We start from the raw sequence: 22,601 nt of genomic DNA, 5'->3' as shown, positions 1-22,601 counted from the left end.
CTAGATGACCATAGATGGGTTCAGATATATTTCTGCTGGATGCCCATCAATCAAAGAGCTTGTGATAAATGACATGCCCACACTTTCAGACAGCTGTGTGTTGGTATGTGGGTTCATTTCAAATGGATTGTTCAACCAGAATCAAGAAAACTGAAAAAGAAAACAAGACATTATTTGCATCTCACTCTTCTCTCACAGGCTCTACTTTCCACATGTTGGCATTTGGCAGCTGTTTCTTTGTTGAACGCTCCTAATCTTACGGATGTTGCCTTCAAAAGCATCGCAGAAGGATCCAAGTTTGTGTCGTTCTGCACAGAGGGTGAATCATTCACAAAAAACTTCATTGTGCTTAAAAAAATCTAAATTTGCACTGTTTTTTTAGGCAACAACCAGTTAACAGATGCCAGCTGGATAGTCCTGTGCAGCAGCTCACCCCGACTCAGCAGAATCCAAGCTGCAGATTGTCCCCAAATGACTGATGTCGCCCTCAAGTCCGTCGGAACCCTCCGAAACCTCCAATATCTAGATATCTCACTCTGCAGCAGGTGTTTGATTTTTACTGCTGTCATTGTTTCTTTTTTCATTGCTTTTTCATTTAAATGTTTTCTACGTCAGGATCAGTGATGTCGGGATCCAGTATTTGACCAAAGGAGGCTCCGCATCTAAACTGCGTGAACTCAATGTCAGTCAGTGCGTTCTCATCACTGACGCGTCTGTCAAGAGGATTGCACGAAGGTACGCTCAGACCTCAGAGCTTAGGTGACCTGGGGGCATGTCTCATACACGCATTCCAAAACTTAAAGTTGCAGTATGTAGAATGTGTGTGACTGGAATGGAAACAACCGCCCTCCCTGTTTTGAATCCACCGGCATCCTCATGAACACACACGACTTTGTCGCTAAATCTGGCCACTTTCCATTTCCTCTTAGCGACTTTATCTTGTGTTATTGGAGAGTTTTCTGACGTTTTAGACTCTAAAAGATAAGAAAACTCTCCAATTACACAAGATAAAATTTAGAGACTCTGATATGAGGAGCAGGGGCTACCGTGAGCTCCTCCATCGCCACAAAGCTCACAGATTGGTACTTGAATTACAATTAATTACCATTTACATGTTCTCGCAATTAAATTTTTTTTTTTTTATAAATGGTATTTCATACCATTTTGGACTTGTAAAGGTGAAATTTGTAGTTATTGTTATTGTGTTATATTGCGATGTATATCGTTTTTGTTAGTATGGGGATATATTGTATTGTGACATGAAAATCATACAGAATTGTGCCTTAAGTACATTCAGGACGTGAACGCGCATCGACAAAAGAGTTTGTGGAGCACTTGGTTTGTAGAAAGATTTCTGATTGGCTGAAAAAGAGCATCACGCTCCTTGTTTTCTAAAGCTTAAATCCAGAGCCAAGAGAAGGATCCAGTGTCCTCTCAGAACACTTTGAATAAGAATATGCTGAAAGGTTAGCATGGATCTTACATTTGCTTTAACCACCTCCTTAGAATCTGTTAAATAAACTCATGCAGCGTTTGTTTTTGTTTTTTTGTGTGCTGTGTGTACACATTTTTCAGGTTGTGCAAACTGTTCCACTTGAATCTGAGTTTCTGTGAGCAGCTGAGCGACTTGGCCCTGGAAAGCCTGAGAAGCAGCTCCATTGGCTCTCTCGATATCACCGGTTGCAAAATACAAGATCTGGTACCGCTTCCAACTTTTCCCTTCACTCCACATGTCAATTAAAGCCTCTGTGGTGAACAGTTTTTGACGTAACGTCTGTATTCTTAGGGTCTGTCTAATCTGGAAGGAATTCGTTTGAAGAAATTAGTCCTGACAGGATGTGGTTACGTGACGGACAGTGGGATAGAGGTACAAAGGTGGAGGAGTTTGGCAAGTTTTAACATTTAAAAACTAAGTTTAACTGTCCAGAGTTAACATTATAGATATCGGTAATTCAATTTTGCCTTGTCAGATATCCATAATTAAATTATGAATATCTGTAATTCCATCTTGAGAAATTTACATCATTCATGTTTATGGGGTTCTAAACAGTTATCTACAATGGCATTTTGGATATCCAAAATGTGAAATATCTGCAAATCAATCATAGATATCCGTAATTCCGTTTTGAGATATCCACAGTTCAATTTTTACTAGTCATAATTCCATTTACAGATATCTTGAATTCACCAGAATTCCATAGAATTCCAGATATCTACATTTCCCTTTTCAGATATCTTAAATTCAATATTGACTAGGCAAAATTATATTGCAGATATCTGTAAATGTAATTAACGGCTAGTCAAGATAACATTGTAGAAATTGGAGTTACGGATAATCATAATTTAATTGTAGATATCAATCATTAGAGCAGGACAGAACGCAAACCACCAGCCGAGTTCCGCAGGAGGGCTCCTCGCCACCGCTCGTGACTGGCAGCTCCAAGTTGACCTGGGAACGAAATTCAAGTTCCCCTGCAAATATTGTCCCCACTTCACTCTGCCCAGACATGGTGTTAACATCTGATTCAACCAAGCAAGTGGTGCTACTGGAGCTGAAGGTCCCCTGGGAGGGCCGGATTGACGAAGCCAGAGAGCAAAAGAGGGCTAAATGCTGTGAGCTCACCACAGAGTGCCGGAGCAATGGCTGGAGAGCCCGCTGTGAACATATCGAAATCGGATGCAGGGGTTTTGCAGGTCACTCACTACAGCAAGTGTTCAAACTCCTAGGCATTAGAGGACAGCAGTTGAGAAAAGACACCAAGAACATCCTTGAGGCCACAGAAAAGGCCTCCAGGTGGCTGTGGATCCGTAGGGGGGATCCGTGGTGCGCCACTTGGACACAGACTGGGGTCTGATCTCCCCCGGCTGGGTCGCCCAGGCGAGGGTGTCTGATGATTAAAGACCCGAAACACCCTATGACCCCGGGTTCATCACTGATGACGTGTCCAAGTATCACTGTGAGGTGTATTTGAGTTCTATCAAATGTGGGAAGCTGGAATTGGAGACATCTTTAACAAAGTTTTGCAGATATCTGTAATGATGAAAAATTTGGCCCACCTCCCACTTTAGGCGTCTGGAGCGGGTCCTGTGAACATTGTATCACCATGAGGAGCGTTCAATTTCATGGCATTTTCTTGTGGTTTTTTTTTTTTTTTTTTTTCCGATTACAGCCATCGCCATGACCGCTGCTTCTTTCTTCCTCAACTCTAAGAAACAGTTGAATGAATCTACTTTTTGTTTGATTTTGGCAGGGAGGGGAAATGATGTATTTCTGAATATCTAAAAGCAACGTCATTCGAGATGTGTGACGCATTGGACGTTTCAGTGACATCATTTTAGATATGTTTAATTTCATTTTGCCTGTAGTTAAATTGAATTAGAGATCCATCCATTGTCCTATTTCAGAGTCGCGGCGATCTGCCGGTGCCTATCTCCGGCTCACACTGGGCACTAGGCGGGGGTACGCCCTGGACAAGGCGCCAGTCCATCACAGGGCAACACACAGAGAGACAAACTACTCACACTCCCACGGGCAATTAAGTGACTCCAATCAACCTAACAGTCATGTTTTTGCATTGTGGGAAGAAGCCGGAGTACCCAGAGGAAATCCATGCAGCACAGGGAGAACATGCAAACTCCACACAGAAAGGACCCAAGTGTCCACCTCAGGACTTGAATCCAGGTCCTTCTTGCTGTGAGGCTGACGTGCTAACCACTAAGCCACCTTGCACCCCTGAAGTAGAGATATCGTGAATGACAAATTTGACTAGTCAAAATTGAATTACAAATATCTATAATGTTAATCCTAGATAGTCTAATTTAAATGATAAAACGGCTTGCCATAGGATGTTAAGGTTTCATTTATTCAGACAACTTTAATTTGATCTCCTGACATGTTTCGTCTGCCAACTGCCAGTCTTCTTCAGGGGTGTCTGCTGATTGCTTTGATATGTCCTTGACTTCTGCGTAGTAATTCCAGCACTTAATTTAGTCTTCTTTTTAAATTATATGTTAATGTTTAATTTATTGAGACAACTTGCTGGAATTGCTACGCGGAAGTCAAGGACACATCAAAGCAATCAGCAGATGCCTTTGAAGAGGCCTGGCAGATGACTGTTGAAACATTTGAGGAAATCAAAGTTTCCTGAAAGACAAAATGTTCTTGCTGGAATGATTCCAGTAATATGGCAAGACATTTCAGTGGAATGGCTTGCCATAAGATTTTATCTTCTTACAGTTGAAAGACTGAATGGTTATAATTCCTGATATTTTCATCAGAATCTGTGCAAGAATGTGAGGGACCTGGAACACGTCGATATATCCCACTGTGCAGCTCTGTCTGATCCGGCCGTCAGAGCCTTTTCATTTTACTGTAGAGGTCTCGTCACACTCCGGATGTCAGGTTGTTTTAAGGTTCTGACACACACTCAAACAATCCATAAACACCAAGGAACTAATTCCTTCATTTTTTCTTATTCCAAGCGACTTGTTTTCCACTTTTTTTCATCCCATTGTAGATGACAGATTTGGCAGTTCACTATCTGACGTCTGGATCTCCGTACCTGCGTGAGCTCGACGTGAGTGGCTGTGTTCTGCTCACAGATTGTGCACCACAGCACCTGGAGAAGATTTGTCCTCCACTCCGCTCCATTACAATGATGCACTGTCGAAGCATCTCCAGGTAGCACATGAAATTAATCATGAAATGCCATCAAAAGCATACCTGTCAAGTTTTAGATTTGAAAATAAGGGAAATTTTTTGGCGCCCACTACGAGCCGTCCCACCCGCCCAACCAAGCTCCATTATCTCTTATATTTTAAGATAGGTTTACAAGAAATCTAAAATACCCACTTATCAATCACTTACTAAATACAATTATGTGATTAGAATCTGGTAGGTCGACCTTTATTAACATTGAAATGCTGTGAACATTCCTACTAGGGCTGGGTGATATCTCAATATATTTTCTCAAAATGGTGATATGATATAAATTTAGATAATTTTATCAAATAATGTCTGACCAGAAAGACAATTCTGGGTTAAATTTGCTGATGAAAAATGCTACACAGTGACATTTATTAACAAACAGCTGATCAATATGTGCACTCATTAATCATCTAACTGAGCTTTACATGTTGTTCTGAGAAGTAAAAGCAGTGACTCCTAATACTAGTATTTTGATACATAATAAGCTATAATATACAGTATATGCATATATATATGAAATATTATAGTTTTCTATATCACCAAAATAGAAAACTTGATACATCTTGAATCTCGATATATTGCCCAGCTCTAATTCCTAAATTATAAAACAGCCTAAATAAAAACATAAATGTGTATATGAAGCACATGTGTTTATTAAATATACTTACAGTTTATATACAAGTCAACACATTGGATAATTACTGTTAATTTCACATTGTTTGTCTTTAAGTTAGACATTAACATTTTATTTTTATTATATATTTTCTTATAATTTCTCATACTCACTCATGTGGTTCTCTGGTATTCACTAATGACTTATTAAACACATTTATTACAGACTTCACATTCTTTAACACTTTTTAAAGCAGTGTATATTTGTGGTGCTTGTGATTGGCTGATTTTTCATGTTGCTTTACGTCGTTCCTTCCCCTGTGGGAGACGCTAAAATCTCAATTATTAATCTAACAGAACGTGTAACTGTGTCCCATCCTGATGCTCTTTAGGAAGATAAACTGTCACATTTCACAACGTATTTACACCAGTTCTTTGTTTTTTCATTCATTCATCATCTCTTTTCTGAGTTGTTTCCTGGTTTGTTGCTGCTGTCGGCACTAATCTCACGAGAACTGCCACTCAGGCCATTTCAGGTGGAAGTTCTTGCGAGGCCAGTGACGGCGTTCAGTTTAGTAAGTCATCTTTTAATTATTACATTAAAATACTGGATATTTACGGGAAAATACTAATACGGGAAGATGACGGCAAAGAAGTGTAAAATACGGGAGTTTCCCGGCCAAAATGGGATACTTGACAGAAACACAAAATAGTTTGCTTTGTTTCTCACATATTACTGTTTGTTTAATGTCACAGATGTTAGTTCTACCTCAGGTGTGTAGTATACGTTTTCAGTGAAATGGTCGCAAACTTTTGAGAGTCTAGGTTGGTTTTTCTTTTGTTGTACAATTCTTCTTCACAATGTAAATGAAGACGCAACACTGCATCCAGCAGTTCATGTATGGTACTGCAGCAAAAATGAAGCAGAAAGTGGTCACCGGCCTGATTTTATCATTAATTTACAATATTAAATGATGCATCAACACAAATTTGTGTAGTCAACATCATCAATTATGTTACCAATAAATTACAATTTTTGCATTATTGTATATGTTACACACACTGTGGTTGGCACAAATCTCAAGATGGTCTATATATTTAATTCTATTTTTTCTTTTGCCCTTCCCCCCAAGCAAAAATCTCAAACTCCGCCTATGATTACAAGTTCTTTACTTCTGTTAACTGAACATCCAGGCTTGTACACTATACACTGATTTAAACCTGTAATGTGCTAAATGAAATAATAAAGCGCGTCCGCTCTACTTATTTCACTAACCTTGTTCTACAAAATAAGAGAAACCCCAGAGTCTTGTTCAACACTATTGAACATCTTGTTACACCCCCACCGTCCCATGTCCCTGTACACACAAGGGATGATTGTAACATGTTTTTAAACTTCTTTGTAAATAAAGTAGAAGATATTAGGGCCAGTATCACGACTCCTTTGGTCAGCTTGTGCACTTCTGTAGCTCCCGTCAGCACATGGTCCTCCTTCTCTCCTGTCAGCCTACAGGATATTCAGGATCTAGTGAGAAAAATGAAACCCACATCGAGCCCTGTGGATATTATTCCAACCTCACTGCTTTTAAATGTTTTTGATGAAGTCGGTCCATGGTTGGTGAAACTGATCAACCTTTCACTTAAATCCGGCACAGTCCCCAGCTACTTTAAACACGCCCTAGTAAATCCCATTCTCAAAAAGCCTAATCTTGATCCAGGTCAGCCTATAAACTACCGGCCCATATCTAAGCTTCCCTTCATGTCAAAAATGATGGAAAAAGTGGTAGCCAAGCAGCTAACATCAATCATGGAAGATAATGATCTTTATGATAAATATCAATCTGGTTTTAGGTTGATCCACTCCACTGAAACTGCCCTTGTGAAGGTTTCCAGTGACGTGATGATGGCTGCTGATTCTGGTTGCTACACAGTTTTAACTTTATTGGATTTAACATCTGCTTTCGACACCGTAGATCACAACACACTGATCCATCGTCTCAAATCAGAAATGGGGTTTTCCGGTACTGTACTACAGTGGTTTGCCTCGTATATAAATGGTAGAACTTTTAATGTGGCTTTTAATGATGTAATGTCCAATGTGTCCACCCTGTCATGTGGAGTACCCCAGGGCTCTGTTCTGGGGCCTGTTTTGTTTTTATTGTACCTGATGCCTCTTGGTCGGTTGATCCGTGGTTTTAAAAATGTTTCTTATCATTTTTATGCTGATGATATCCAGTTATACTGCTCTTTTAATGACTCAGAGTCTCACTTTTTACCTGAGTTCTTGGACTGTATCTCATGCATCAAAAACTGGTTTTCATCAAACTACCTCCAGATAAACCCCAACAAAACAGAAACTCTGATCATCGCCCCTGATAAAAAGATCCCACTTATTAAGAACTCTCTCGGTGATTTGGGTTCATCAGTGAAATCCAGCATCAGAAATCTTGGGGTTGTGTTTAACCAATCGATGTCTTTGGAGGGCCACTGTCGTCAACTGACTAAAAACTGTTTTTACCATCTGAGAAATATCTCAAAAGTGAGGCATCTACTGTCCAAACCTGATCTGGAACTGGTCATCCATGCTTTTATTTCGTCCCGCATTGACTACTGTAACTCAGTTTTTACCTGTTTTAATAAGTCGACCCTGTGTAAACTCCAAATGGTTCAAAATGCTGCTGCCAGACTTTTGACCGGTACGTCCAGAACATCACACATTACCCCGATACTTTCCTCCCTGCACTGGCTCCCTGTCAATTTCCGAATTGAATATAAAATACTGGTTCTAACATTCCGGGCTTTGCATGGCCAGGCTCCTCTATACATTTCAGACATGTTGTGTCCCTACACTTCAGGACGCAGCCTTCGATCTTCAGGTCAGGGTCTACTAAGGTTCCCAAAAACTAAATTTAAAACCAGAGGAGACCTGGCGTTCCAGGCTGCAGCCCCCAGACTCTGGAATGGTCTGCCCCAGTCTCTCCGGGAGATGAACTGCGTGGACACTTTTAAAAAACATTTGAAGACTTCGCTTTTCAAAAAAGCTTTTAGTTAACAAGATTTTATTTTTAATTTTTACTGCCCTTTTATGATGCTACACATGTGATGCAAATGTATGTTTATTGTTTCTGTGTACAGCACTTTGTGATTTTATCTGCGAAAAGCGCTTTATAAATAAATACTTACTTACTTAATGAATTAACATGAAAAAAAACAGCAATTTAAGAGTTAACAGGTGTTCATTTCCTTGTCCTGCATTTGAACCTTTCTCCCTGTTCCCTCAGGGCAGCTGCACTGACGCTGCAGCCACGGGTGACGCACTGGGAGCACAGTGGTGATGACCCCCCCTTATCCTTTGGATACAGCCTGGTAAAAAAATACAGCCTTCAGCTACAAAACCCTTAAAAACAAATGATGCTCTCAAAGAAAGGAACCAGCTCATGTTCACAGTGACCAGTGGCAGCACGTAGAGGACACAGACAAGACATGAATAACATTACATATTCTGTTCAAAGGGTGATGTTTACATTGAAACATCATAAGCAACTGGTCACCTGGGGGCCACGGTCAAATGTTGTGTGACTCACAAAGTAAATGCACAAAATTATTGCAAAAAACACAAAATGACAGGAAATACACAAAAAGACAACAAAACTACACAAAAAGACAAAAAAAACTACACAAAAAGACACCCATAACAACAGAAAAATACACTAAAAGTGCACAAAATTATTCCAAAAACATCCAAAATGACAGAACAATACACAAAACGACAACAAAATACACAAAACGACAACAAAATACACAATTGACTATAGAAAGAAACACAAAGTGGCAGACATATACACATGAATGACTCCAAAAACCCCAATCTCCAAAAATGTTTGAAATAACTCAAAAAATACAAAATGACAGAAAAATACGCACAAATCAGTCAAAAATTGCAAACCAACAGCAAAAATAGACAGACTACAAAAACACCCAAAAGGATAGAAAAATATACTAAAGCCATAGTGACATGATACTCAGATAATCAAATTACATATCTTATAACATTTAAGCTTTACAAGCACCAAGAATCAAGCTACTCAATTTGAAAAAAATCACTGAGATTGTTTATTTTCTCTCTGTCATACACACCGTCACAAATATGAAGCATTTTGTTCATTTTGACTGGTTTCATTCACCAGAATTGATTATTGAAATAAATAAATCAGTGGTCATCAACATGATAAAATAACATGTACAATGTAACTTTTCTACTAAATACAACCTCTGGAGCGGTGCCTATTTAATGTACAGTTATTTTAAAGCTGCTTTTATCAAATAAAGACATAGTGTAGGCCTCGTAGCTCGAAAGAAATAATGTAAAAGGTTGAAATTTCCACTCAAACTTTTTTTCCACACACTCATTGACATTGTCGGAAAAGTTTCTCGCATTGCATTGTGGGATATGGAGTCTCGTAGAGGGATGCAAAGAAGTGTTTTTACTTCATTCTTACTGATTTCTTGTGTTTGCCCCAAAAACTCTGCCAAAGTGACTTCCAGACACATTTCTGGTGTTTTCACGAACTAATCACAAAAAAAATGAAGTAAAAACACGTCTACGCGGGACTCCACATCCCACAATGCAATGGGGAAAACTTTTCCAACATTGTCAATAAGAAAGTGTTTACAGTGGAGATTAAAACAAACTTTCGAGCAGTAAACTCAACCTTTTAAATCTTTTTTTGAGCAAATGATCTTCGATTTAACTGACTACAATTTGTGCACTCATTCATATGAACTGAATGCGAACCAGGAGTAAATATGGCGGTGTCTCATCTCGCACTAATAATATGTATAATAAATAAATATGTATTAATTCCAACACCACCTCACTCTTCTTTCACTCTGTCCCCCGCCATGGCTGCTTTTTCCCACCGCTCTACCCGACTTGTGACTTTTCTCGCATTTCAATGATGTAAAGGTCAGATAAATGGGATCTGGTCATTCAAACAGCTGCCGCATCGCAAAATATCAGATAAGTATTGGATTTAGGAGCACTTGTAAAAGTGGCCTGGGTCGGATTTGAAAAAGTTGGATTTGTTCTGTTCAAACTGTCTTTATCTGATGAATAACATCGACTAAAGCAGCTTTACCACAGCTAAGGATCATGTAAATACACTACATTATATGTGGATGTTTTCTGCTGTAAATTTCCACACACAGGTAATGTTTGATAATGTCTTAAAGAGCTGCAGGAAACCCTGGCTCTCCCTCTGATAACCCAGTGCAGTTGTGTAGTGTTTAATGTGTCAGTTCTTCAGCCTCAGGGACTCAAACCAGCTCTGAGGCCTCACTGTGACGGAGCCTCTCTCTGCTCGAGCTTTAATCCACTGCTCAACTGGAAGTTCCCCATTCACGTAGCCTGAGAGAACACAAAAAGGGAGGAGGAAGTAGAACAACACACTGAGCCATGAATGAGGAGGAAAAACAAAATGTTGTTGGGTGTACTTTTTACACTTGTGGTGACGTAATTAAAAGTTACAGCTTTACCAGCAGCTGTGGTGAGGCCTTCAGAGCTGTTGTTTTTGAGTGAATGCAGAGTGAGCTGTGGGCTGATGTCCACCATAGCTCCACACAGCTCATAGCCAGCCTTTATGGAAGATGGCACACGCACACACACCGCTCCTTTATTTAAAAAAACAAAACAAAAACAATAAAACTTTGTTGAAGCTGCTCCTCACCAGGTGAAGTCCCTTGTTGTAACGTTTACCTTCCTGACTTTGTAGATCTGCACTACCACCTTCTCCCACGTACACGTCGATTCCTCCACTGAGAGAAGAAACCTTCAGGAAACTATTGGAACCATCTGCAAAAACAAGGCAAGCCTCAGGCCTTCTAAAGTCAGCACAAAGTGAATCACTGCATTCAGGCATCTGCTCAGTGCTCACCTATAACAGTGTCCCCAGTAACGTTCCTCACTGTAGCGTTACCTTGAAATCAACACAAACACACACTCAGCTTTACTTAGTGTCAATTACACAGCCAGAGGATAAAAAAAAAGTCTGATCTACAATATATCTGAATGTCATCTCAGAAATTAGGAAAGGAAACAATAAAGAGTTTAATAAAAGTTTAGTTTTGTGTTATTGAAGCCATTTTGTGTATTTTTGTTATCGCTTTGAATATATTTTTTTGTCATTCTGTGTATTTTTGTTGTTTTGGAGTCAAGGTTTAGTCTTTTTTTTTGTAGTTTTGTATATTTCTTGTGTGAATTTATGTGGATCTTTGGTAACAAGGAAAGGAGGACTGCCATCAGCGAGTATCTTTTTTTTTTTTCTTTTCCAAAACTGTTTTTTATTAATTTTTAGAACATAACATACATTAAAAAACAACACAATGCTCATTTAGAAGAAATAACAAAGACAAAGCAAACCATTACACTTTTTCCCATGCTCAAAGGCCTTTAACATACAACATGAATGGCCCCCATATACTCAAAAACATTTGCCCTTCAACACGTAGGTGATCTTCTCCAGTGGGAGGGTTGACAACATCTGTTGTCTCCACTGATCCACAGCAGGTCCATGACTCTTTTTCCAATATAGTGATACACATCTCTTAGCATTCAACAGGCTTATATTTATAAACATTTTTTCACTCTTTGTATATGTATATTTCTCTGGGTATAAACCAAATAATGACATCTTCATTCCAAGCTTTGAGTCTACCATATGAATCTTCAGAATCATTACCCATCATAACACTGTATATATGTGATATCATGCCTTTCTTTCGACTATCTTTTGTCATCATTTCCTCTAGGTGTGATGGAGTAGGTTTTGTGAGTACATTATTCTGGGTTTTCCGTATGAAACTTAGCAGTTGAAGATATTTAAAGAAATGTTTTTTTATCTATATGAAATGTATCTTGCAACTCCTGAAAGCACATTAGTGTGGGTAGGTGAACATCTTGAATCGTTCTCAGTCCTTTGGCTCTCCATATACAAAACACTGCATCAGCTCTCCCAGGTACAAAAACAGTGGTTACCCCATATTGGACTGAATTGGGATAAACTATTTGGTTCTTTCAAATCTCTCCATTCTCTGATCATATTTTTAAGCATTGGATTTTTTGTTTGTTTTAATAATTTTGGAACTGTGTTGGAGTACATGTACAAAGGGAGTTCTAAATGTAACCCTTGACTTTCCATATCCACCCAATGTGGAGAATGATTTGTGTAATAGAACATCAAAGACCTCAACTGTGTAGCCCAGTAATACAGTTGGAGATCTGGGCATTTTAGACCTCCTCGTTCATATGGAAGGTAGAGCAAAGACAGGCAGAGACGTGACCTTTTATTATTCCATATAAATGCTATAAACAGCTTTTTCATTTGGGGAAAAAAGCCCAGAGGAGGCAGCAGGGGAATGTTTAGGAACTAATAGAGTAGCTTTAGTAACAGTCATTTTCAACATGTTAAGTCTCCCAATCAAAGGTATTGGTAAAGGCATCTATCTTTCAATTAAATTATATATAGTTATGTCTTTCTTTATGAGATCATAATTTATTTCTACTATTTCTTTCAGATCTGGCTAAATTTGGATTCCCAGGTACTCAAACTGTGAAACTACATTAAATTGTGATACCTCTTGCATTTAATAACAGTATTGAAGACTTGGTTCTATTAATTTTGTATCCAGATATCTTACTAAAAGACCTAATTATTTCCAAAATGATTGGTATTGACTTGCTTAAATTTGTCAAAAATAAAACTACATCGTCCGCGGACAGCGAAATGTTTGTGACTCGTTGGTCCAACCAAGATCCCACTAAACTGAGGGTGAGAACGCATAGCAATAGCAAATGGTTCAATTGCTAATGTGAACAGTAAGGGGGAGAGTGAGCATCCTTGTCTACAACCTCTGCTAATCCTAATTGGTTCTGAAATATTTTTATTTGTCATAATTTCAGCAGTCTCGATCTTTAAAAGCTAAAAACCAAGTCAAAAACCTTGGTGTTCTGATTGACTCAGATCTTACATTCAGCAGTCAGATCAAATCTATCACAAAAACAGCTTCTACCACCTAAAGAACATCTCCAGAGTGAAAGGTTTAATGACTCAGAAAGATCAGGAGAAACTGGTCCATGCTTTTATCTCCAGCAGACTGGACTATTGTAATGGTCTTCTGACAGGAATCCCCCAAAAGAGCATCAAACAGCTACAGCTGGTTCAGAACGCTGCAGCTCAGTTCTTAACCAGAACAAAGAGGTCAGAACACATTACTCCAGTTTTAAAGTCTTTACACTGGTTCCCAGTCAGCCTCAGAATAGACTTTAAAGTTCTGCTGCTGGTGTATAAATCTGTGAATGGGTTTGATCCAGAATACATCAGTGAGATGTTAGTCAGGTATGAACCCAGCAGGTCTCTCAGATCTATGGACACAGGTCAGATAGTGGAGCCCAGAGTTCACAGTAAACATGGTGATGCTGCTTTTAGTTGTTATGCTGCAAAGAAGTGGATCAAACTGCAGCAGAGCTGAAGTCAGCATCACATGTGAACATTTTTAAATCAAAGTTAAAGGCACTTTTTTTCTCTACTGCGTATGATTGAGAGAGATTTTTGGTCATGTTGTTGATGTAATGTGTTTGTTGATGATTTTATCGATGAATTTAAATGTTTTTATTGATTTTAAGCTGATGAATGTTTTCTGTTGCACTTTTTGATCATGTAAAGCACACTGAGTCAGTTGCCTTGTGTATGAAATGCGCTATACAAATAAATTTGCCTTGCCTTAATGGAGTAATTTTGTGCAGTTTTTGGAGTTATTGTTTGTATTTTTGTTGTCGCTTAGTACATTTTTGTCATTCTTTGTATTTTTGTTGTTGTTTTTGAGTAACTTTTGTTCTCATGTTTATTTTTATATATATATTTGATATTTTTGAGCATATTTGTAGTCATTTCATGTGTTTTTGGAGGAAATGTGTGTCTTTTTGTCATCCTTTGAGCAATTTATTGTAGTTTGGTATGTTTTGTTTTGCAAGATGTGTATTATTATGTCATTTTGGGTGTTTACTTTGGAACCACTCAAAATTAAACGAAAGGCCAGCTTCTCATAAATGAGTAGTTGTGTCCAAAAGTTTTTGTATAGAAAGGGAGAGGCCTTTTTATACAAAACAGAGGTGGTAAAAAATGATAAGCATAATGATAATAATGATAAGCTCATGAGGAATACATTTAAATTCTACGAAGATGAAGCGTTTCCTTCACTGGGTGACTTCGTGCGAATGCAGCTGTAAAAAAAAACAAACAAAAAAAAACTGGATGCAAGCATGGGATTCCTGACGTGCCGATGGAGCCAGATAACATAAAGCAGCTGTACAACAAAACACACTGGGATATTAAATACTACCATTCCATCCCCCTGCACTGGGATTCCAACTTTAATTTCCCTATAAAAACCTTTTTAACTCATTGCTTTACACATCCACTTTGCTTCTTATTTAACAATTGCATTCTGGCCAGTGTGAGGATGGAAAAGTGAATAAAACACAGCACTTTTGTGACCATTTGAACACGGACGCTGTGATAACTGGGCTCTTATCCAGTGCTTCTGAAGAAGTTCATGCTGGATCTAAGAAAAATAAACCTAATGTAATTGTATAGCACCCAAAACTAAACACAAACACCACAAAGCACACACATTTTAACACAAAACCACAAGGAACAATCATAAGAAGGCAGCAAACATGGCATACATTGTACTTTTTTTTAGCTGCATACATCTCACAGTATGTTTGTACCAACGATGGCATCAGAAACAGAGTCCAGAATAACGGACGTGGGTGGACTTTTCTGATGATTCATGCTTTCTTATGATCATTATTTGTTAGTAAATGAGCATTTAACGACAACCTAATGCTATATAAACACGACCACAAAAACAAAGCTAGCTCGCTAACATACCACTGACCAAGTGGTCGCTACAGACAATGGCCTCAGCAGACTCTGCTCCTCCCATCCACAGACGTAGGTTTAAAATCCACTTTTTACAAAGTTGTTCTGTGAGCTTTTTACATTTCTCACCTTTGTGAACGACAATCTTCGGTACTCTATAAAATCTCTTTTGCTTTTCTCGGTTAGAACAGATTGGAGCAGCCGTAAACTACACAAAACATGGGCATTTTGATTATTTCAGATGGCAAATTCTCAAGCTTCCTGCCCTCCATCTGAATCTCATGATGCAGCAATGTGACGTCACGTGAAATCAACCTATTTTAAAGTGAAGACCCTGTTGGGACTGATATCTATCACTTATTGCTTGGATATTGTCGGTTTTTTGCATATTTTGTATTTTATTTATACGTAGAACAAGGGCACAATAATATTGAAATGATTAGTTTTCCCACATAAAATCTGTGGCCCACTTAAGATCAAACTGCTCTGTAACTGGCCCCTGAACTAAAATGCCTGCCTCAGATCAGTGATGTTCAAAACAGTCCTCAAGTTCTCCAGACTTTGTGAAGATGTGCACCATATCGTCACATTAAGGAGTGTGTGAAGTGAACTGTGCTTCTTACCGTGTACGTGGCCCAGCTCTACTTTCCCAGAGCTGCTGCACAGCTCACTGGACTGTGCATAGATGGCTTTGATCTTCATAGAGCCGCGCTCTGTAGACACGTTCATCCTGCTGCCCTGAAGCTTCTTCACATCCACAGCCTGCAAACACACACTGGATCAACTCTAGATTTCATTACCATCTGCCTGCTGCGCCCTAGTGGTCACATGGGATAAAACCACCACGACGTCCTTACACCATCTCCCCGTGTCCTGATGTCCACGTTTCCATGGATGGTTCCCACACCAGAGATGTGTCCTCGTCTCGACTGCACCTCCACCTGGTGACCCTGAAATAACACCAACCAAGAGGAGTTTTAGTCCTAAGCTGTGACCACTGAAACATGTTTTTTCATGTCAACATTTAGAATAACTAGTACAGTGCCTGTTGGAAGTATGTATTCATATAGTGGGAGCTTAAGTACAGTTGTCAATTATGGTCAGTATGTGTTTGAAGGTTGGATGTACAAAGAGGTGTACATACTCTGTACTCTGTAGTGTTATAAAGAGGTATATTTGTGGGTGCAAAGTAAAATAGTGTGTGTGATTTCCCTGGTTTAATTCTATGAGACATGTTAGAGTTTTGAGATACTCGTCTTCAGTGTCTGAGATTACATACAGAGACACATAGTCAGAGGTTTAATCAATGTATTACAGATGAACAGAAATGAATCAACAACAATATCAAGTCAATAGGAAATAACAGGCACTAATCTAAAACACAGCTGTGGGCATCAAACATAGTTGTCTCAGCATTTTTATTCTATGTTGTTATCTATTGTTTCTCCTCCCCTGGCTGCACATGTGTCTTCTTTTGTTATGATACGTAAAACATCTGTGATTGTCAGGGACACATGAGCTCATCAATGATAAAGACATACACAAATGATACAGGTCAGAGTTTAAACCTAATGGTATTATTTTAATTAGAAGATGTTTTACATTTAGAAATCAAACGATCAATTTATTGTAGTTAGTTAAAGATGACATTTACTGCTGATATAAAGCAATAACTATGTTCAAGATTATTGATTGATTTATTATTATTTATCATTTAGGGGTCTATTGTGTCTGCTTATTGGATTTATTAGGTATATGTTGTCCCAGTTATTCATATCTGATTTGTTTCATCACTTATGTACATGATGGTGTTATTGTTAGATTAAGTTGAAATCAGATGTTTTAAAACTGTTTGTTCCAAAAAATAGGCTGTGAGAAAGTTGACCTTAATATATTTTATTATGGTTAAATAGGAGCTATTTCATTACAGTATGTTAAAAAAGAAACCATGAATATAATCCATATTTACAGACATGCACATGATAAATTGATAAATAAAGTTTGCACCAATGTTAGCTGGACTTAAGCAAATAGATAATAAATGTCCCGGAGCATCCCCTGTCCTTAGACCAGGGGTCTGCAACCTTTATTCTACAAGGAACCATTTAACCTCATCTCACCTGGATTAAAGTCCGTAAATCAATGCAGGTATTTGCAGGTATAATTGCCCGAACCGTCAATAACTTCTGTGAACTATTTTCTGTGTGCATGCGGCTCCCATCAGGTCTAACCCTGCCCCGTGCACACACGCATGTATTTTTCTGTTTTTTTGGTACATTTTTGCAAATGTTCTGTGTTTTTGAGTGTGACGTTAATCATCATTTTATATATTTTTCTCTCATTTGTCTGTGGTTTTGTCGTTGTTGTCTTTTGTTTTTTGGGTCATATTTTCGTTGATTTTTGTGTAATGTTTTTTTTATTTTATTTTTTGTCATTTTGTATATTTTTTTGTTTTTTCCTGAGTTTTTGGAGTCATCTTGTATGTTTTTAGTGTAATTCTATCTATTTTTGTTGTCATTTTGTGTATTTCTTTTGTCCTTTTGTGTATTTTTATGTAACACTGTTTTTTTTGTTCTCATTGTGTGTTTTTGTTGTCATTATGCATATTTTCCTTTCTGTATAGTTTTCTTAATAGTTGTGCGTTTTTGTTGTGTGTTTTTGGAGTAAAATGGTTTATTTTTATTGCCATTATGTGTGTTTTGGGGTAATTTTTTTGTCATTTTGTTGTTGTTTTCTCACCTTCTACTTTAGAATGTGGATCTACTGTGGAACGTGTTGCGTTTATATAATCAAATAGTAAATATGAGTTTGTAACCAAACCTTAACAGAGTGCAGCAAACAGTTGCCTTCCTCTGTTTGGACCTGGCAGATATCACACTCCATGTTCTTCACGTGCACGCTGCCGTTTCCTCGAGTGGTGATGAGAAGATCTGGAAAAAAACCAAACACAAATGATGATTTTATTTGATATCACAGTAATATACTGTACTCCTATATGCCAGCATCAGTCAAACATCCCTGCCTCATATATATAACTAAAAAAATATTTTAGTTTGTAATAAAACACTATCATAATTATAAATATTGTATATTAACATTAAATTCAACATTTAACATAGTCATTATATTTATCAAATACCATTTAGGATTATTTGTTTTTTGAAGTAACATTTCATAATAATCGCAGGTTCCCCTGTATGTAAATCTACCTCATCTAAAAAAAACAATGATTTAGCCACATGTGCAACGCTCTGACCGACTGTGTGAAGAAAGTATTAAATATTAAAAAATCTAAAGTTTTTATTGGAATTATTTATTGTAATTAATCAGAAACTGGGGGTATTTTTAAATCACTGTATCTTTTGCTAATGCTAATGCTAGGTTAATGTTAGGCTTATGTTAGGTTAAAGCTAATTATAAGTGAATGCTAATGTTAGGCTAATGCTAGGCTGATACTAGGTTATTGCTATTGTTAGGCTAACGCTCGGTTAATGTTAATGCTAAGCTAATGTTAATGCTAGGCTAATGCTATTGCTAGGCTAATAGTAATGCTAGGTTAAAGTTAATGCTAAGTCAATGTTAATGCTATTGCTAGGCTAATGTTAATGCTAGGTTAATACCAGCTAATACTAATGCTAAGCTAAGGCAGGATGACGCAGGCCAGCAACTGCATCTTCACTTGCATTTTCTTCAGTAAATGCAAATATTCTAGTTATTATTATTATGATGTATTATTCCTCAACAGGACAGGTAAAACTCAGGGACACATTTCACTGTAGTTCTACATTGTATATGACATTATGTTTATTAAGTGTGTAGGGGTAGGGGGCACATGGCTTCAGCTTAAAGGTGTGAAGGGGTACAGGACTGTGAAAAGTGTGGGAACCACTGATCTAAAGCGCATGTTTCAAACTCAAGGCCCGAGGGCCAAATCCAGCCCTTTAGAGCATCCAATTCGGCCCATTCAAGAAAGTAAAAATGACAGAAAAAACATGAAACATTTAGTAAATTACCAACTAATTCAGTTGTTTATATCTCAGTCCCTCCAAAAATTCTATCTAAAACTACAATGTTTGCAGAGCTCAGTTTTCCAGTTCTTATACATGATGACTGCAGTCATTTTTAAACTCAAATTGTTGAAAGAACTCTGACTTTTTCCAAAATCTGGCAAATTTTCCTCAAATTATGCGACAAAATTTACGCAAATTCCCAAAATCAGGGAAATTTAAGTGAAGATCCAGCAGGGACTGATACACTCACATACTTTATCATGTATATATCATTTAAACATGGAAGTACAAACCAGGACACATTCATGGTGAATTTCCTCTTTCTCCCACAAAATAATCTGTGGCCCACTAAAGCTCAAACTGGTCTGTATTTGGCCCCTGAACTAAACTGACTTTGACACACTTGCTTTAAAGCAGGGGTTCTCAACTGGTCTCACACTGAGACCCACCTTTTACCACTATCATTAAATCGTGACCCAGTTTTTATTTAGAATTCAACCAACCAAATTATTTTTTTCTGAAATAGCTGTTGAAAACACACAGACCCACTTTTGGGTCCCGACCCACCAGTTGAGAATCACTGCTTTAAAGTATCAGAATCTGTTATTTAACATTACTCCAAATTTGTGGTTAATTCCGATAAACAATTCCTAAGAAAAGGTTATATTTTTTAAATATTCCCCAAAGTTACAGCACTTCACATCCTGTGGAAAATTCCTTTATTCCGCCCCTTTAATATGGGGAGAATATGTCTCAAAAAATTCACAAATAGATCCACAATTTTCACATGTGATTTTTAGATGTTCACGTTTTTCAGATCCACAAATATATTCACAATTTACACGTGTTTAATAAGTTGTGTGTGTATATTTATCAGTAAAAATGTTTTTGATGACACTTCTCTTTTGATAAATGTGATGCTATATTTTATATAACAGAGTAAAAATGCCATAGATTCCCTGTACAACAGTTTGACCAAATAAATGATGGTGTATATAACCGGACACCTTCGTAAAAGGTTTTGGTGTTAATGGATAATTGAAACCAAATGTTTAAATTGATTAAACACCCTGTAACTATTTTTTCATTTTTAATAAAAACCTATTAAATAATGAAAAACCAAGTGTTGTAGTATGATCAACAGAACCCCTTTGACGGTTGGATAGAGTTTCATTATTCTACAGTACATTAGAGTAAAGTTATTTAATTTTATTACTAATACAAATCCATACAAGCTATTTTTTCTCAAATCAAGTGTTGTACAAGTGAAGACTGAAGTGCTTTTGGTGACAGAGCAGTTAATACCAGTGATGTTATTAGATATTATTGTATTGTAGTATCTGATCTACATGCTTTACACACATGTGGATCAGCAGCTGTTTGAATTATTATTATTATTTTTTTTAAAGCTTATTTTGTTTTAAAATACTTGTTTTAGGAGTCTGTGTTTGCACTACTCTGAACAGCATTAAAAAGCAGTTTCACTCACACATGCTGTCCTTTATAAGAAATTTAAAAAAAAAACAGTTTGTTAATAAATGTGCCTGTGTGACATTTTGCATCAGCAAATTTAACACTGAATTTTCTTTCTGGTAAGAATGTATTTGAAATAAAATGATCAAGATTTATATCGTATATTGCCATTTTGAGAAAAAATATGGAGATATGAGTTTAGGTCCATATCGCCCAGCCCTAGCACACGCCGGCCAATGCACAAACACACTTTGCTCAATCCACAAGCACAATTTAATATTTGTACACATGATAAATACACACACAAATGATCAAACACGTGTAAATAGTGGATTTATTTGTGGATCTGAAACACACGTGAAAATTGTGGATCTATTTGTGAATCTTTCCCCATACTTTGACCTAATTTGTGTCCCTGTCTGTAAGGTTTGGGGCCCAGTACTGAGCCCTGTGGTTCTCCAAAGAAATGAATGACATCAGTGCTTTACAAAGTCATTGGAGTCTCACTCACTGCTTTTGATCGGTGCAGACATCTCTATCGACACCCCACTGTGGACCTTCTCAGCACTAATCAGCAGATCTTTGCTCTCCTCGTCGTAGCGGACCTGAACCTGATCCAGACTGACCTGGGTTTCACTCCCCTGGACGGTGATGAAGGCTCGGTCAGCCTCAGGAAAGGCGTGCAGGTCCAGCGGGCTGATGGAGATGCTGCAGCCTAAATGTGCCCGCACTGTAGTGAAGGGGCTGACGGCCAGAGTCCACCGCTTCACCGGCGGCTGCGCATCTTCAGCGACGGAGGAGGAGAAGCACCGGGAGAGGAACGGAGGGCACCGGGCTGCTGTGGCTGTGCGAGTCCCGGAGTGGAGAGACACTGAGAGGCAGCGGAGGAGGCCTGAGGCCCCCACACGACCAACTGACCTCCACAGCATGTCAGTCACCCACCGGAATCATCAACACAACAACACACCGCTGGAGTAAATGCTCACTACTACGTCATCACACCGCGTCCGACTACGTAACAAGACTAATGACTTCCGGTCGGAGGTTTCAAAATAAATACAAGTATAATGCAAACTCACTGCATGCCTTTATAAAATGCTTTATTTATGCAGGCTTTAAACCTGCTGTGAAACCCAAACTGTGTATCATAAGCACATACATCCTGTTTTTAAACTTTCTCTAGCAAAATACCTAAGATACTCATACTTGAGATTTTTGTTCATCTTTAGACCAATACATGTTAAAATCACAATGTAAAACTACAAACTACAACATAAGCCTTTTTACAGCTGTCAAACATTTTATATATATACATATTAGTCTAAAATGTAGCCTAAAAATGGCTTTACGTTTGGGATGCTTGGATATTTGGAGTCTACAGAGATTTAGTCTGGGTGTTGCTTAAATCAAGGGTTCTCAACCTTGGGGTCAGAACCCCATTTGGGGTTGTGAGACACTGGGAAGGGGTCGCCAGATGCCTTCAAGAAACTAAGAATATATATATAGTTTTTGTAACAATTTTAGGCCCCTTTTTTTTCTCATTTTTACCATTTTTTTGCAACGACACCAAATGTACGGAATTTGAACCTATTTCCATCACTTTTTCATGCCATATTTTTCCGTTTAAAGCATTTATATACATTACTCACATTTCTGTCACTTCTCCAATGCCCTTTTTGCAAATGTTTTCCATTTTCAAGACATTTTCAGCACTCATAAATCATTTCCACCACTTTTCCCACCCACTGTTGCAAATGTTGACCCATTTTTGTCACTTTTAACCATATTTTATTCTTACTTTTGCCAATTTATCCACATTCATGATTTGTTAGTTAAAACAATTTGTTCAAATATTGA

General features: G+C 38.0%; 2 protein-coding genes across 2 annotated transcripts in view; one reads left to right on the top strand and one right to left on the bottom strand.

The window, feature by feature from the left end:
* Positions 1-11,523, top strand: part of fbxl13 (F-box and leucine-rich repeat protein 13) — a 31,816-nt gene extending 20,293 nt beyond the window's left edge. The window contains exons 13-22 of the mRNA XM_028449430.1: positions 5-103; positions 199-319; positions 383-545; positions 616-735; positions 1,576-1,699; positions 1,787-1,867; positions 4,279-4,413; positions 4,518-4,681; positions 8,602-8,686; positions 11,092-11,523. Coding sequence (XP_028305231.1) covers positions 5-103; positions 199-319; positions 383-545; positions 616-735; positions 1,576-1,699; positions 1,787-1,867; positions 4,279-4,413; positions 4,518-4,681; positions 8,602-8,686; positions 11,092-11,220 — 1,221 coding nt within the window. The 3' untranslated portion in view covers positions 11,221-11,523. The remainder of the gene's footprint in view (positions 1-4; positions 104-198; positions 320-382; positions 546-615; positions 736-1,575; positions 1,700-1,786; positions 1,868-4,278; positions 4,414-4,517; positions 4,682-8,601; positions 8,687-11,091) is intronic.
* Positions 11,524-14,570: 3,047 nt separating this feature from the next.
* On the bottom strand, positions 14,571-21,673 carry fam185a (family with sequence similarity 185 member A). The gene is made up of 5 exons (XM_028448294.1): positions 21,256-21,673; positions 18,082-18,191; positions 16,119-16,211; positions 15,892-16,023; positions 14,571-14,597 (listed from the first exon to the last, which is right to left on the bottom strand). The coding sequence occupies exons 1-5, from the start codon at positions 21,671-21,673 to the stop codon at positions 14,571-14,573; spliced, it is 780 nt and encodes a 259-aa protein (XP_028304095.1).
* Between the last annotated feature and the right edge of the window lie 928 nt (positions 21,674-22,601).

This window comes from Gouania willdenowi, chromosome 6 (assembly GCF_900634775.1).
Source record: "Gouania willdenowi chromosome 6, fGouWil2.1, whole genome shotgun sequence".
Taxonomy (NCBI): Eukaryota; Metazoa; Chordata; class Actinopteri; order Blenniiformes; family Gobiesocidae; genus Gouania; species Gouania willdenowi.
The sequence above is the reverse complement of the archived record's forward strand: the minus strand, read 5'-3'. Positions and strand labels throughout refer to the sequence as shown.

Bases quoted from the DNA above. Each gene is read 5' to 3' on its own strand.
- fam185a (XM_028448294.1), bottom strand. From the start codon at position 21,673: ATGCTGTGGAGGTCAGTTGGTCGTGTGGGGGCCTCAGGCCTCCTCCGC. The intron at 16,212-18,081 runs GTTTGGTTACAA...GTGTTATTTCAG, and splicing joins GTTTGCTGCACTCTGTTAAG to GGTCACCAGGTGGAGGTGCA. The intron at 16,024-16,118 runs GTAAGGACGTCG...GTGTGTTTGCAG, and splicing joins TCAGGACACGGGGAGATGGT to GCTGTGGATGTGAAGAAGCT.